The sequence below is a fragment of the Lissotriton vulgaris genome, chromosome 6 (genome assembly GCF_964263255.1).
Source record: "Lissotriton vulgaris chromosome 6, aLisVul1.2, whole genome shotgun sequence".
NCBI classification, from domain to species: domain Eukaryota; kingdom Metazoa; phylum Chordata; class Amphibia; order Caudata; family Salamandridae; genus Lissotriton; species Lissotriton vulgaris.
The window spans coordinates 5,910,000-5,926,320 of record NC_141694.1 but is presented as its reverse complement, the minus strand read 5'-3'; the positions used below and the strand labels follow the sequence as shown (position 1 = coordinate 5,926,320).

The 16,321-nt window shown below is 46.5% G+C and overlaps 1 protein-coding gene across 1 annotated transcript in view; it reads left to right on the top strand.

Annotated features, from left to right (window-relative positions):
- LOC147706672 (uncharacterized) overlaps positions 1–16,055 on the top strand; it is a 447,784-nt gene extending 431,729 nt beyond the window's left edge. The window contains exon 10 of the mRNA XM_086925259.1: positions 13,738–16,055. Coding sequence (XP_086781385.1) covers positions 13,738–14,534 — 797 coding nt within the window. The 3' untranslated portion in view covers positions 14,535–16,055. The remainder of the gene's footprint in view (positions 1–13,737) is intronic.
- Positions 16,056–16,321: the final 266 nt, after the last annotated feature.

Below are 16,321 nucleotides of genomic sequence, written 5' to 3'. Positions count from 1 at the left end.
CATCTTAGCCGCGCCCTCCCAGTTTAACCTTCTGTAAGAGATACCAAAGAACCTTTGGGAGCATTTTTGGGGGTTTCTTCTGTTCTCAAATAAATCGCACACACAGATTTGTAGCATGTACTTAGTTTGGCTATCCTGGCTGGTCTGCATCGTGAAATTCGAATGATTGTGCCAGGACAGCATGCTTATTCATTGTGTTCAGAAAAAAATGGATTTACTTTTCTATCACAACAAGATGCGCCTGTGAGTTAAATTACAGTGAGCTGATGTCAATCTTGCCTTCCAGGGAAGAGTAAAGTTCCACACCTGATTCTAATTTCTGCTAACGCACAAGGAATTGTCAGAAGGACACGTTCCTTTCTATCTTAAGTCCAGGAATTTGAGCCAAAATAAATAGTTTAAGCTTTTTTGCAAATGGATGCAGTTTGAAACCTGTGAAAGAGAGTTTGTTGCATGTATTGCTGTTGATACATGTGCTCTGCACATTCCTACCGTCTAGTGTTGGACTCAGGCGTTTGCAAGTTGTTTTTTTTCTCCAAATAAGTCTTTCGAGCCACAAAATGTAGTGACTCCTACCTTAGTTGGCAATGTGCATGAGCATCGACTTCATGTTCGTTTATTTCCCACCATTAGGTTCGGACGTGTAGTGATGGGGCACTGTGTTCGGGCTGGCCTTGTAGCACTTTCCTTCTGGTTCTTTCAGTTGCTTTGTCTGGTTTTACTGGAAGAAACTTCACTTGGTGAGCACTTAATTTTTTCTGCAGAGCGAAATGCAATGGACACCAGCCTTCTTCTGCGTCTCATAGTCAAGGCCTCTGGCCCTCTTCGGGACTTTGTGGCCCTTGCCTCGAGGACTTTGTCACCAAGAATGTGTGAATACTGATTGATGGGACATCCTTCCAGCACTGCCCCAAGTGCCACTCCATATTTCCATGGACCGACCACCTCGAAGTCTGCAATCTTTGCGTCTCTGGCGACCACGGCGACGCCATATGCAAAACCAGCCTCCACTTCCAGTCCAAGAAGACCCTTCGATACCAATGTGAGCGGAGTTGGGCCCATCAGAGAATGAAGAGGAAGAAATCTAACAAAACTCCCTACATCTTTGGGTAACAAAGGCAGAAGAAGTCAGCTCAGCGGGGACTCGGCTCATTCATTTGTCTTCCAGCCTCTAAGCCTGACTAGGAAGAAGACTTAGGGTGGGGTGGTGGGGTATCAACATTTTCCCCTATCGCGACAATTGGCTCATCAAGAGGGCAAGCAGCCAACACTGTCTACAGCTCACACAGAGGACTATCCCATCAGTCTTGGGTTTACAATAAGCATGACCAAATCCCACCTCCAATCCCTCCAGATGAAACCTTTTCTGGAAGTGGCCCTATTTTCAGTCGACAACTTGAGCCTACCCCAGCCCTCAAAGGGTTGCAGCCCGTGACCAGCTTGTACCTCTTTTTCAGCCAGAACGCCCCCTTATTGTAAGAACAGTAATGCACCTGTCCTGCATCTCTATCATAACCCAAACCTGCCTCATATGCGTCCATTGCTCCTGTCCTGCATCTCTATCATAACCCAAACCTTCTACATATGCGTCCATTGCCCCTGTCCTGCATCTCTATCATACCTAAACCTGCTACATATGCGTCCATTGCCCCTGTCCTGCATCTCTATCATAACCTAAACCTGCTACATATGCGTCCATTGCCCCTGTCCTGCATCTCGATCATAACCCAAACCTGCTACATATGCGTCCATTGCCCCTGTCCTGCATCTCGATCATAACCCAAACCTGCTACATATGCGTCCATTGCCCCTGTCCTGCATCTCTATCATAACCCAAACCTGCTACATATGCGTCCATTGCCCCTGTCCTGCATCTCTATCATACCTAAACCTGCTACATATGCGTCCATTGCCCCTGTCCTGCATCTCGATCATAACCCAAACCTGCTACATATGCGTCCATTGCCCCTGTCCTGCATCTCTATCATAACCCAAACCTGCTACATATGCGTCCATTGCCCCTGTCCTGCATCTCTATCATGTCCCAAACCTGCTACATATGCGTCCATTGCCCCTGTCCTGCATCTCTATCATGTCCCAAACCTGCTCCATATGCGTCCATTGCCCCTGTCCTGCATCTCTATCATGTCCCAAACCTGCTACATATGCGTCCATTGCCCCTGTCCTGCATCTCTATCATAACCCAAACCTGCTACATACGCGTCCATTGCCCCTGTCCTGCATCTCTATCCTAACCCAAACCTGCTACATACGCGTCCATTGCCCCTGTCCTGCATCTCTATCATAACCCAAACCTGCTAGATATGCGTCCATTGCCCCTGTCCTGCATCTCTATCATGTCCCAAACCTGCTACATATGCGTCCATTGCACCTGTCCTGCATCTCTATCATAACCCAAACCTGCTACATATGCGTCCATTGCTCCTGCCCTGCATCTCTATCATAACCTAAACCTGCTACATATGCGTCCATTGCTCCTGCCCTGCATCTCTATCATAACCTAAACCTGCTACATATGCGTCCATTGCACCTGTCCTGCATCTCTATCATAACCCAAACCTGCTACATATGCGTCCATTGCTCCTGCCCTGCATCTCTATCATAACCCAAACCTGCCTCATATGCGTCCATTGCTCCTGTCCTGCATCTCTATCATAACCCAAACCTTCTACATATGCGTCCATTGCCCCTGTCCTGCATCTCTATCATACCTAAACCTGCTACATATGCGTCCATTGCCCCTGTCCTGCATCTCGATCATAACCCAAACCTGCTACATATGCGTCCATTGCCCCTGTCCTGCATCTCTATCATAACCCAAACCTGCTACATATGCGTCCATTGCTCCTGTCCTGCATTTCTATCATAACGCAAACCTGCTACATATGCGTCCATTGCTCCTGTCCTGCATCTCTATCATAACCCAAACCTGCTACATTTGCGTCCATTGCTCCTGTCCTGCATTTCTATCATAACCCAAACCTGCTACGTATGCGTCCATTGCTCCTGTCCTGCATCTCTATCATAACCTAAACCTGCTACATATGCGTCCATTGCCCCTGTCCTGCATCTCTATCATAACCCAAACCTGCTACGTATGCGTCCATTGCTCCTGTCCTGCATCTCTATCATAACCTAAACCTGCTAGATATGCGTCCATTGCCCCTGTCCTGCATCTCTATCATAACCTAAACCTGCTGCATATGCGTCCATTGCCCCTGTCCTGCATCTCTATCATAACCCAAACCTGCTACATATGCGTCCATTGCCCCTGTCCTGCATCTCTATCATAACCCAAACCTGCTGCATATGTGTCCATTGCCCCTGTCCTGCATCTCTATCATAACCCAAACCTGCTACATATGCGTCCATTGCCCCTGTCCTGCATCTCTATCGTAACCCAAACCTGCTACATATGCGTCCATTGCTCCTGTCCTGCATCTCTATCATAACCCAAACCTGCTACATATGCGTCCATTGCCCCTGTCCTGCATCTCTATCATAACCCAAACCTGCTACATATGCGTCCATTGCCTCTGTCCTGCATCTCTATCATAACCCAAACCTGCTACATACGCGTCCATTGCCCCTGTCCTGCATCTCTATCGTAACCCAAACCTGCTACATATGCGTCCATTGCCCCTGTCCTGCATCTCTATCATAACCCAAACCTGCTGCATATGCGTCCATTGCTCCTGTCCTGCATCTCTATCATAACCTAAACCTGCTAGATATGCGTCCATTGCCCCTATCCTGCATCTCTATCATAACCCAAACCTGCTACATATGCGTCCATTGCCCCTGTCCTGCATCTCTATCATAACCCAAACCCGCCTCATATGCGTCCATTGCTCCTGTCCTGCATCTCTATCATAACCCAAACCTGCTACATATGCGTCCATTGCTCCTGTCCTGCATCTCTATCATAACCTAAACCTGCTAGATATGCGTCCATTGCCCCTATCCTGCATCTCTATCATAACCCAAACCTGCTGCATATGCGTCCATTGCCCCTGTCCTGCATCTCTATCATAACCTAAACCTGCTAGATATGCGTCCATTGCCCCTATCCTGCATCTCTATCATAACCCAAACCTGCTACATATGCGTCCATTGCTGCAGTGCTTGTCAGCACGATGGTCACAAGTAGAAGGTCAAATAGCAGATCTGGTGTTGGTAACTGTCCGTCCCCAATGCTGCCTGTAGTGGTAGAGCAGCAACAAATTGTTGCTGGGCAGGCCTTTCTGTTACCACGGACCCCTCTCAAGTTGAGTAGGAAGCTTACCTCTACCACAAGCTGCAATACCTTCTCTCTATCGCATTAGTGTGCTGCAAGCCCTCACACTGCAAGAACCCTTCATTCAAGTTCATGAAGATGCTGTGGTGCTCAGGACAAACCCGAAGTTCCTACCTAATATGGTTTTTCATTTCCATCCTAACCTGACAATAGAGCCCCCAGTCTTCATTTCCCAATTAGACTGGGTAGCAGAGAAAGTGCGTAATACCCTAGACTAAAAGCGCACTGTCATGTACTATATAGACTGAGTTACTTTTTAAAAAAGAAGACCAAATGTTTGTGGCCTTTGCAAAGCCTCACAAAGGCCACCAATCTCCAAAGCAGGGTTTGCTAGAAGGAGAGTTGAGTGTATCCAGGCATGCTATCAAAAAGCCAAGAGGCCCTCCCTGTTACCTCCGCGACCTGCCCTTCCCACAAGAAGGCTTTAACCGTGGCTTTTTTTTAGGAAGCATTCGCCTTGCTGATACATGCATGGCAGCTACATTGTAAACAACACACGTCTACGGTGCTATTGGGTGGAGTTTCTAGTCAAACAACGGGCAATGGCTGGCCAGACATCTTCATCCACACGCAAGCCACTACTTTCAAGAGGGTACTGCTGTACAGTCTATGCAGAGCATGCATCTCTCCAGCAACACACGCTATGATCGGAAAATGTTACTTACCCTGTAAGACTCTGTTTGTAGCATGTAGTGCCATAGAGACACAAGCACTCTCCTTCCTTCCAGGAAGTGTGTGGCTCTGATCACAAATCTTTTCTCTTTTCAGTTAATATATTTTTTGGGAAATACACACGTGCATCATAGAGTGTTCACTAACTACTCAATGCTACTCTCACACTCTGTGCAAAAAATAATCTGTTGTAGAGTCTGTGCCCGTGCGCATTGCCAAGTAGGAAGGAGTCACTGGATCTTGTGACTTGAAAAACGTATTTGAAGTAAAACAACTTGCAAACTCCGAACCCAAAACAAGATGGCACGAGTATCCAGAGCATGGTAGTCTACAGCAATGTACGCTAAAAACAAACGCTTGCCGGGTTAGTAACTGTTCCCTTCACCCATAGGTGATGTCCAAAATATATATTTTTTTAACCTTGCAGATCAGGCAAACAGGATTTAAGCAGGCCCTGTGTTGGTAGTTTAATGAAGAGATGCCAATAATGATATGAAATACAACCTTTAATAACCAAACATGCAGAGAACTTGGAGAAGGCTTCAATTGTTGGAGGGGAGTTTCCATTCTGAAGGTTGTATATAAGCAGTTGCAGGAAGTGAACAATACATTTTCTAGGATGGAGGATTGAGATACAAATAATTAATTTCCAGCTACCCCAGTTCCCCCAACCCCTTTACCCCCAATATTACTGAAGAATAAAAAATTTTTTTAAAAGGTAAGACAATATCTTGCAGGATTCTGCTAAACTCTTGCTTACAATTAGAACAAGTAAATGGAACACGCAGTTTAATCGGATACTTGAGTAGTCGTACAGTGGGTAACATTGTGAATTCAGCATACTCTTTTGCAACACTGCAAAGCCTTTTGCTAAAATTTTTAAAACCTAAACATGGGAATTACAGCCGATGCTTTGGGGCACATTCACCCCCCTTGAACTAAACAGCACTCCAGGTGACACCCAACTCAACCAGAAAACGAAGTCACGCACAGCTGTCCTCTACATCTTCTCCTCAAATTTCCAACGCTATCCCCCGACACAAGCGTTTACTACAGAAAAGCAATGGAGAGTCCCAAGCGCCAGAGATAGAAGTGCATTCTGTGGAGTATCGTCAACTCTCCTAGGCCCCGTACATTCCGCATTAGGAATTTCCATTGAAGATCCATCTAGTATCTTGCACCACACCATCCCCCCCCCCCCCTACCCCCTACATTCATCCCCTGTCGTCCATCCATCCCGTCAGGCCGCCAAAAATTGCCTTTGATTTGATAAGCTCTATTTCGGCAATTTCTGCCATAAAAGCAGTTCTAAATACAATATATGATAAAAATGTGCATTTGAATTGATAAATACAAATTCATTCTAGTGCGAGAATCATAGCATCGCAGCATACTGAAGTAAACCATTTATTTATTCATTTATTTATGTCAGGGTTTGTATAGCGCCAGAATCGACTCCGAGGAGTATCTCTGCGCTTTTGTGGCAGCATATCAGATGTGCATGCAGATACTATGAATTTTATTAAAAACAGAACAGAGTGGTTTTAAGTAGTTTCCTAAAGACTAGATGATGTGAGCATTCTGTTAGAAGAAGGGGAGTTCGTTCCAGTATTTCGGTCCGAGGTATGATAGAGATGTGCCTCCTAATCTCGCTCTCCTAATTCTAGGAACCGTCAGCAGATGTTTAGTACTGGAACACAAGGATCTCGGGGGGTGATAGCGAGTGAACTTTTCGGTCAGATAGCTTGGGCCAAGATTGAGCAATGCTTTATGAATGGTACAACGAATCTTCAATTTTATCCGTTGGCATATCGGCAGCCAATGGAATTTTAAGAGAAGATGACGGGGAGCTGATCTGGGCGGCATATTCAAAACCAGTCGTGCCGCCGTATTCTGGACAACTCATAGTTTGTTGATTGTGGTTTCATTCGCAGAAAGCAACAAACCGTTGCAATAGTCTAGGCGACTCAGTATGAGTGCCTGATTCAAAGTCTTTCGAACAGAGTCTGGAATTAAAGGGAAGACTCGCCGAAGTAGGCCCAAAGTATGGAAGCATGTACCAAGTGTCTGACCGACATGCTCTTTGAAAGTAAGGGCATGGTCTAACCAAACTCCCAGGTTTTTACCAGAAATGTTAGGGACGGGAGGCTTTCCAAGATTGGTGAGCCACCAATTAGAGGACCATAATACGGGAGCTTCCCGAAAAAGTAGGATTTCGGTCTTCCCGACATTACATTGAAGAAAGTTACTCCTCAACCATTGTGAGATGGCATTCATTCCCAGAGAGAAGGTCTCCTGAATGGTAGGAGCGAGTTCAATCTAAGGGACAGAGCAGCTGCGTATCATCGGCATATGATATCTGGATAAACCCATGTTTCCTTAGAACATTGGCCAAGGGAGCCACATTGAGATTAAATAAAGTGTGGCTCAGACAGGAGCCCTGTGGAACTCCCATGGTAATTTGCACTGGTGCGAATAACATCATCACTTCTCCAAAAATACATTTTCGTACGTACAAATACAAAATAAAATTCCAAGAAGACCATAAATTGCAATAAAATGATAGGAAATTAATTTAAAAGAAGCTTATCTAGCTAAGCTACCCATACATACAGATATAAGATACCTGACAGACACAACATGCATAAAAGCTAATTGTTGGACTAATAAATGATGAAAAATGTTGTCACCTCAGGCAGATCACAACAATGGGTGTTCTCGTATGGTTTTAGAAAACCAGTCTAATGAATGACCACAAAACAATTGTATTCAAGTGAAAGTACAATGTGACGATGAATATGAACGATCAAATTTAAAGTTTATCCTAGCAGATTAGTGCTACCATTGTACTTGAACGGTTTAGCCAATATTGCACTGATATGGGGGTTAGGAAATAGCCGCGACTAACGAGCACTACAGCTTCCCCACGGAGCTCTCAAAGATGCTTCTCCAATAGATTCTGCAAAGCTATTGCAGATCGGGCACAGAACTTCCTCATTGAAGCTAATTTGCTGGCAAATGTTTTCACAGACTATGTGCCAAACCTGAATTGGAAATACAGATTCCTGTCCAGATGCGCAGTAATAAAAGAAAGCTACCACGCTTGAAATCCAAGATCCTCCCCTTCAACGAAGAGCTAACAGCCAGTCCAGCCTCGCTTTGTATGACCCACGGCCAAAAATGTTTTTTCAGCGACTTGGCTGTCAGAATGGGTTTGGAAGATAGATTTTCCCAGAGCATTCTCAAGCTACTAGTAGCTTTTTAATTAGCTGAAACCAAACAATTTGGTTAACCTCTTCACCTCTATCACATCACTAAGGGCCATGGCGTACTGAACTAATTCTGGTTGGGACCATAACCGTCTCTAAAATAGCAAAGGCCTGTGTCTCGCTTCATTGGCTAATGATTTCCTACCCATGTTGAGCATTAAACGTCTCTGTGGCGTGCTAGGTGGGAGACGAGCTAAACTTCTCAGAACTTTATTCTCAGATCTCGTTAGAGAAGATGTGTTGAAAAAAAACACAATTCTGATCCATCTAGGACTGAGCCCACTGCTTTGGCACCCAAAATCTGCGGCTCTGGAGTGATGGGTTTACCAAAGGAGCTACTGTGTTCTTTCAATACAACACCTGTGTTCTACCGGTGTTTGAGCGACATTAAGTCCCCGTGAGGTTTCCATGAGAGGGTTGAAGACAAAGTGACACCCAAATAATTAAAGACATCTACCCTCTTGAGTGGCAAGCCCCTCCCCCCCAACTCTATCTACCCTTAAACGATCAGTGTTTCCTAAAGAACATTAACTTTGTCTTGGCTGAATTAATCTTCAATTCATGTTCCCTAAAAAATTCCTCAAAACAGAGCGACACATGCTGCAACCCGCGAGGTGCTTTGGAGATCAGTAGGGTGTCGTCTACGAACAACAGTATTGGTGCTTTTATGCCTTGGTAAGGAAACAAGAAAGAAAATGATCAATATTGTTAAGGGATAAAGAAAACCGCGTAGGAGCCAAGACGCAGCCTTGGCGAACATCCTTATTGATGGGGAGATCAGTCTGTTCGTTCGCCCCGCTGCTTCTTCGAACCTGCTCATAATTGCCCTCATGTATACGGATGAATATGTTAAACCCGTCCAAAGGCATGCCCGTGTTGCCAAGTACCTGCCATAGCTTCTTGCACGCGACTGAGTCACCAGGCAATTTGAGATCGACAAAGACAACGTACTTGCTGCCCCCGCCGATCTCTACAGCCCTCCAATATAGATGCAAGAAGCAAACAAACCTGGTCCATTGTATATATTTGCACCATCATAGCCCCCCCGCTTTAACACAGTAGAGCAATCCTGTTCCCCACAACTGAATCCAAAACCACAACAGCACCCTCAGTATCTCCTCCTGCCCCTTCCCCAGGCATTGATCCCCAAACAACTGTGGCCCGCGCCCAGTAGGCCTGTAATCGGCATCCACTGCCCCATCACCCCCAAGAACGGCCGAACCCTCCGCCTCTCCAGTTGGCCAATAAGGTATACCTTCACTGAAGTCTCTTCAACTTGCGGTTGTTGCCTCACTTTGTGGGCAAGTGAGAAACCCTGCCAAGCCTCCAATGACAGAGCAGATATTGTTGTTTTTAACGATTCCCATTTGGATGTGTTCATATCAAAAGTAAAAACTCTTCAAGCAAGAGGATTCATTTGTTCAGAAGCTAAGAGGAGTGATTTGTTTTAAAAAATCTAATCCGGTAACGTTCTACAGCTGCTTTTATCAAGGAAAACTTAGACGATGTTATTTTGTATAACCATTTTAAATAGGTGACTTCTTTATTGGTATGACTTGGTCCACTGTTTTTAGGTCTCGTAGCGAAAACACAGCGCGTCAGCGCTGTGTCTCGCTAGAGCTCTATTGTTAGCGGCTGTGCTTCCCAGGAGACAGTCCCGGCCGCGCGCATCGCCTTGCAGCCGATTTGAAACTGGAACGCGCGCTGTGGCCAGGCGCTGTCTCCTGGGAAGCTCAAGCACCACACACGCATGCGCATACACACACACACACAAGCGCCCATGCACGCACGCACATACATACATACAGAGACACCCCCCCTGACACATACACACACACAAGTGCACCGAGGCCCCCCCCTCCCTCCCCCGCCGTCACCGTCGCACACATACATACACACACGAGCATACACGCACACACACACACACAAGTGCACCAAGCCCCCCCCAGCCTTTTGGAACTTACCTGGGCAATGTCGGGGACTCTTCTCTCAACACGCGGCGCCCAACCTCCTGCTAGCGCGGCCCCGGGGCTCCACACCGCTCACAGGAGCCCCGGTCCGCGAGACGCATTGACTCCGCCTGCCTCCTCTTCCGGTCTGGACGTGGCCCCGCCCCCGTCACAGGCGACCGTGCCTGACTTCCGGGGCGGCCGCAGCGGGATTCCGGGGGCACTTCCATCTTCATTTACTGTCAAGTCGGAGAACGAGCTTAGTAAGTGTCCTCGATTTATTGATTGTGGCATCTGCTTCAGCCTTGCTTCATCCAGAACATAGCTTGGAATTTTGCTGTCATGAGTTTCACGAGTATATCGCAACTATTGTGAAGTATAATAACTTCACATACAGTAACAGGATTCATGGCAAAGCGTGCGCATTAGACATTGTCAGCGACATTAGTAATGGCAGGTGTTCAAAAGATGGTGTTTTCGGCACAATGAATGTACAATATTCAGCACGCACATCGCGTGTACGTGTATCTTTCGATGTTATTATATTTACAGGGCGAGGATATCGCCAAGTAGGCACTGGGCGTTTACACCGATTATGGAAACGGGTTTGAAAAAAAAGTAGTCAAACTTCACTCCTTAAGGCAACTTCTATCAGACTGACTTGTACTTTAAAAATAGCGATTTCATGAGCGCGATATTAAAAACAATGGAACTACTTAGACAAGCAAATACTACAACGTCCAGTTTCTAAGTACTGCCGTAGCATTTCATGCAGTGGGACAACTCATCAGAGCGAGAAAATTCAGCAAAGTTAATCTGAATGAGTGTTCAGGACCCACAGGCCTACGGATACAATGTCAACTAGTGTAGGTTCCGTACAGTAGGCGCACTGCTGGGCAGAATATACAAGTGGTTTGATCGTGCACAGTGCAGTCGGTAGTGTCGCACAGAGAGTGCACTGTGCTTCAATGTAGATATCAGTAGATTATGCAGCGTCTTTAGTTCGTGCTTGTAGCAGACCTGAGAAGTAGCGACCGCAGGCGCCTTGGGGGGGCTAAAAGTCCAGGGTCTCTGGGACGCCGTCCGGCCGGAAGCCGTAGAGAGTTAAAGTAGCGCACTGCAGGCAGTGAGAAGAGGTCTCAGTCAGAGCAGCTTCCTGGGGGTTGAATAACAGATGTTTATTGATACCCAACTCAATGGTGCTCAGTTTATCGACTCAGAAGGATGAGTGGACCTGCCGGGATTTGAACCTACAACCACAAGGTCAGACACAGAGCCCTAAGCCACCAGACCTGTCATAGAAGCCACAGTGCAAGAGTGGAAGTTGTTTTGCTGTCGCTCGTGACGACCAGAACGAGGCTTATCTTGACATTGTTTGCTGTGTTAGGAGGGGAGTGAAGAGTGGCGAATGATAGAGCACTTGATTTACTGGGACTGGTTTGTGTTTTTCTCTGCCACCCCCAGGCAGTGGATGGGTAATGAGACTGTGATAGCCCTCGCTGCCACTTATGTGCGCCCTCATACGGTGACAACCGGCGCGCGTGCCCCCTCACGCTGGACATTTTATGGTGTGATGGATGTCAGTCTGGCCGGTGGTGGATGTAACGGATGCTGGGTCTGTCCTGCCCCCTGGAGGTGCTCAGATAGCAGCCATTGTACAGCAAGCAATATGAGGATGTTGGAGGAGACCCGACCATACATCATGCACGTCAAAGAGGGTATAAATAGCAACCAAAAAGGAGATTTCGCTGGGTAAAAGCATGATGTACGGGTCCATGCATAATTTACGCCAAATTAGGCTCCCTGCGAACTTGAGGAGCTGAAACAAAAGGGGTTGGTTAGAACCCATACCAGTATCATGTGTCCCTGCACAGGCAGTAGAGGTGAGGGTGGCATGTGTCTGTTATTTTTATCTTCACTTGATTCGTTTCATCAGAGGGTGGTACATGGGCGGAGCCTGTTCAGTCATCCTGGTACTAGAACTGGTAATGTGGCCAACAGAAAGGAAGTCATGTGCACTGGAGCAGCTGTACCTTGGTTAACTTGCGTTGTTGCTTCCACGTCCCAATTTAAAGTTTTTGTCTGCCCTTCCTTTGGAGAAGATTACATTCAAATGTTAGTCCTCATCCCCCACAGACTCGTACTGTGTCACCCAACTCTAGGAGTTAGGCGTCATCTGGTGTGGTTGCACACTCATCCTATCTTTTCTTTCAGTGTGTATGTTTTGAATGGCCTCCTGGCGCTTGGCAGGTTTAATTTCACATGTGGGGGGCTATTTGAAGTGCTGAAACAGTTCGCCAAGTGGCTTCCTCTGAGAGCTTGTCTCCAGCTCAAATTATAGAAGATGCAAACGTGTAAACACATCCCTAAGGATGGTATACTCCTTCAGAAGTAAACGGATGTTGGACTTGCTTCGACGTGCTGTATGTGTACTGTCTCCACAATGTATCTGTTTTCTGTAGAGTCCATAATGCAAACCTTATCAGATGTGGTCACTGTGCTGAAGTCAGTGCTGCAGTCCAAACATACAGAACTGACACGGACACCACCACTGCCATGCACACACGGACACCACCACTGCCATGCACCACATCACTCAGGGGCACCGCCACACCACTCAGGGGCACCGCCACACCACTCAGGGGCACCGCCACATCACTCTGGGGGCACCGCCACATCACTCTGGGGGCACCACCACATCACTCAGGGACACCACCACATCACTCGGGGACACCACCACATCACTCGGGGACACCACCACATCACTCGGGGACACCACCACATCACTCGGGGACACCACCACATCACTCGGGGACACCACCACATCACTCGGGGACACCACCACATCACTCGGGAACACCGCCACATCACTCGGGAACACCGCCACATCGCTCGGGGACACCACCACTTCGCTCGGGGACACCACCACTTCGCTCGGGGACACCACCACTTCGCTCGGGGACACCACCACTTCGCTCGGGGACACCACCACTTCGCTCGGGGACACCACCACTTCGCTCGGGGACACCACCACTTCGCTCGGGGACACCACCACACCACTCTGGGTCGCCACTCGTCACTCGGGGACACCACTAAATCACTCGGGGGCATCACTCGGGGACACCACCACATCACTCGGGACACCACCACATCACTCGGGGACACGACCCACTTCACCCTTCCACCAACTCAATTACAATAACTTTTATTTAAGTATTAAAAAAATGAAAAGCCATTGTTATTTCTAATATCAATACATCTAAGTCATGTAAATACAACTCATATTGCATTACAAATGCTATAGGTGTCACATTTGCAAATGTTATTGCTGTTGGCATTGTCATACACAATGCCAATAACTCAAACTGTAATGCTGCGAGACCTATTGCATTGTAAATGCTTGTTTTTAAGTTACTCGTTACCTGTCAGTAACCGGATAAGTGCATCTGATTGACATCCTACTCTACTTACTTTCAGAGACTTCGGTTGTGTTCATTAATTAACATCTCATTCTATTTTAATTCAACAGAGTGTGACCTCAGAGTTAAGCAGAAATGTGTGGACAGTAATTTCGAAGCACCTTCTCCAGCACCGGAAGCAAAAGAGACACTATTCTGGGAAGCACAGGAGACCGTTCTTGTTCAGAACTCTGAAGAAAGGTGTACGAAAAAAGTGCAGCCCCAAAAAGAGCAGAAGAAGCCAGCAACAAACCCGAATCTTACATGTACTGTGTGTCAAAAAAGTTTCACGAAAAAAGGATACCTTACAAACCATCAGAAAGTTCACAGCAGAGAACGTCTGTACATATGCAGTTCATGTGGCAAGAATTTTGGGCGGTTAACAGACTGGAGGAATCACCAGAAAATCCATGCTCAAGAAAAACCCTTTAAATGTAATGACTGTGGGAAGACGTTCCGTAAGGCCTCTGCACTCACCGCGCATAAACACTTCCACAAAGCGGACAAACCCTTTCAGTGCACCTCATGCGAGAAGAGCTTCCTTCGCTCAGCACATTTACTCTCACACATGAAAGTGCACACCGAAGAGAAACCCTTCCAATGTTCAGAGTGTTGCAGAGGTTTCCGATGGTCCTCCGATCTGACCAGGCATCAGAGAATTCACACAGGAGAGAAACCCTATGGGTGTGATGAATGTGGGAAGCGTTTCAGTGAGTCCTCAAACCTGATCAGACACAAACAAATCCACATAGCTTGCTACAGTGCGGAGGAGTTCCTAAAAGACATTACTGTGTTTGCGACAGAGACGCGTAACTCAAAAAGGACTTCAGTTATTAAGTGTTCAAGCAAGGGCCCAATTAAAACCTAATTTTCCACCAATGAGAAGTTGTGAAAATGAAGTGGGGTCTGTGCTGATGCTAAAGGACTTGTCTTCAGCAGCAACACTCTGTGGCCACTCCTAGCAAGGTGGAATCCATTCAGCAGTCCTCACACCATTACTGGTTGTACCACTAGTTCTATGGAAACGTGTGTGTGGCTCAACTCTTAAAAACTTCGCGGAAGCCCGTCCTACTAACGCATTCACATGGCTCTGCAGTTTGCCTCCTTTGCGAGCGACAAAGCCACGTTCACCCACACAAGATACCCCGGACTCTCTGTGAAGGGACCCAGTGTATGGCTTTCGTGCCCTCTTGAACCTGCAATAAAGAAGGAAGACTGGTCAGACTGTTGCCTGTAGCAGCAGGTCAGTCCCCCCCCCGCCCCCCCTTCATGGTTTACATGGTGTTTGGGTTCATCTCACTCCTATACCCGTATTATTCAAATCAAACCACGGTCGTGCATTGGGCAGATGGAGATACACAGTGAAAATGAGAAATGAAACGAAATAGAGAACCAGGGATTATTGATATAGGGGCGGCCACTGCATTCAGGCAGCCGTAGAGGATCAAAATATAAGACTTGGATGACTGAATTATACAGCACGAAAAGGCACATTATGGATCATATTATACTATCAAAGGGAAATTATGTGGAACATTATGCAGCCGTAGCTCACAATTTAACAAACTGGCATAACAGAAATCTGACTTTTTTTAAACTGCTTTTCAAGAAAGAAAATTATACACATTCAGCAAGTACTTTTAACATTAATATTTGCAAATAATTTAATTAGTTTGTCTTGCATGTTAGCACGGAAGTACCAATGTTCGTGGCATGTGTGGCTGTAGATACACATGCTCTGCATACTACTGACGTCAAGGTGCCCCCAGAGTCGCTCTAAATACCCAGGGCTGATCTTCACGCCAAATGTAGTCTTTGCTTCCTGCCAGAGAATGACGAGAGCTGCTGCAACTGTTGCTGCTTGTTCCTGTGGTCTGAAATTTCAAAGTTGTCCTCACCAGCCCTGTGGGGTCTCCCTTTGAGCCTCTGCATTTATCACTGTGAAGTTTCTTTCCTGGAAGGTTGCTTTCCTAGTAGACCTACCTTCTCTAAGACATATTAGTGAACTGCAGGCCCTCCCGTTGCAGCAACACTTCTCCCAGCTACATCCGGCCTTAGCGGTTCTTAGAAATAATCCAACATTCTTATCCTAAGTGGTCTCCTCATTCCGCCTTGACCAGACCATCACGCTCCCAGTCTTCTTTCCACGTTCAGACTCTGTAGCTGAAAGGGCACTTCAGAAAGACTTCTTCAAAGAAAGATAAACAAGTTACAATCGTCCATGCCTCCCCCCCCCACTAGATGGCAGGAGTACGCAAAGCATGTGAATCTTTAGCTCTACATGCAATGAACAGATGCTTACAGGATAAGTAACATAGTCCTGTTCAGCAATGTTTATTCCTAGTCCCAGAATAAAATGTTTTCTTGCAAATAAATACAGTGCTGCACTCAGCAGAAAGCAAGCTTTGATATGTGCACAACTTGCTAGAACATGACTGTCTCTCATTCTATGCATCCAACTTACGATTTAAAAGTTCAAGGTTTACACTGTGCACCCATAACGTTTGTCTTGAATCACCTTTTGTAATTCTAAAACAGTCCTGTGTCGTATTTATGTTTGTGTCTGTTTAAGAATCCCTTTGGAAATACATGGCATTGACCATAAAAAACATGTTTTAATTTAATTTCATTTGAAAAGTTTGATATAGCGCGAAC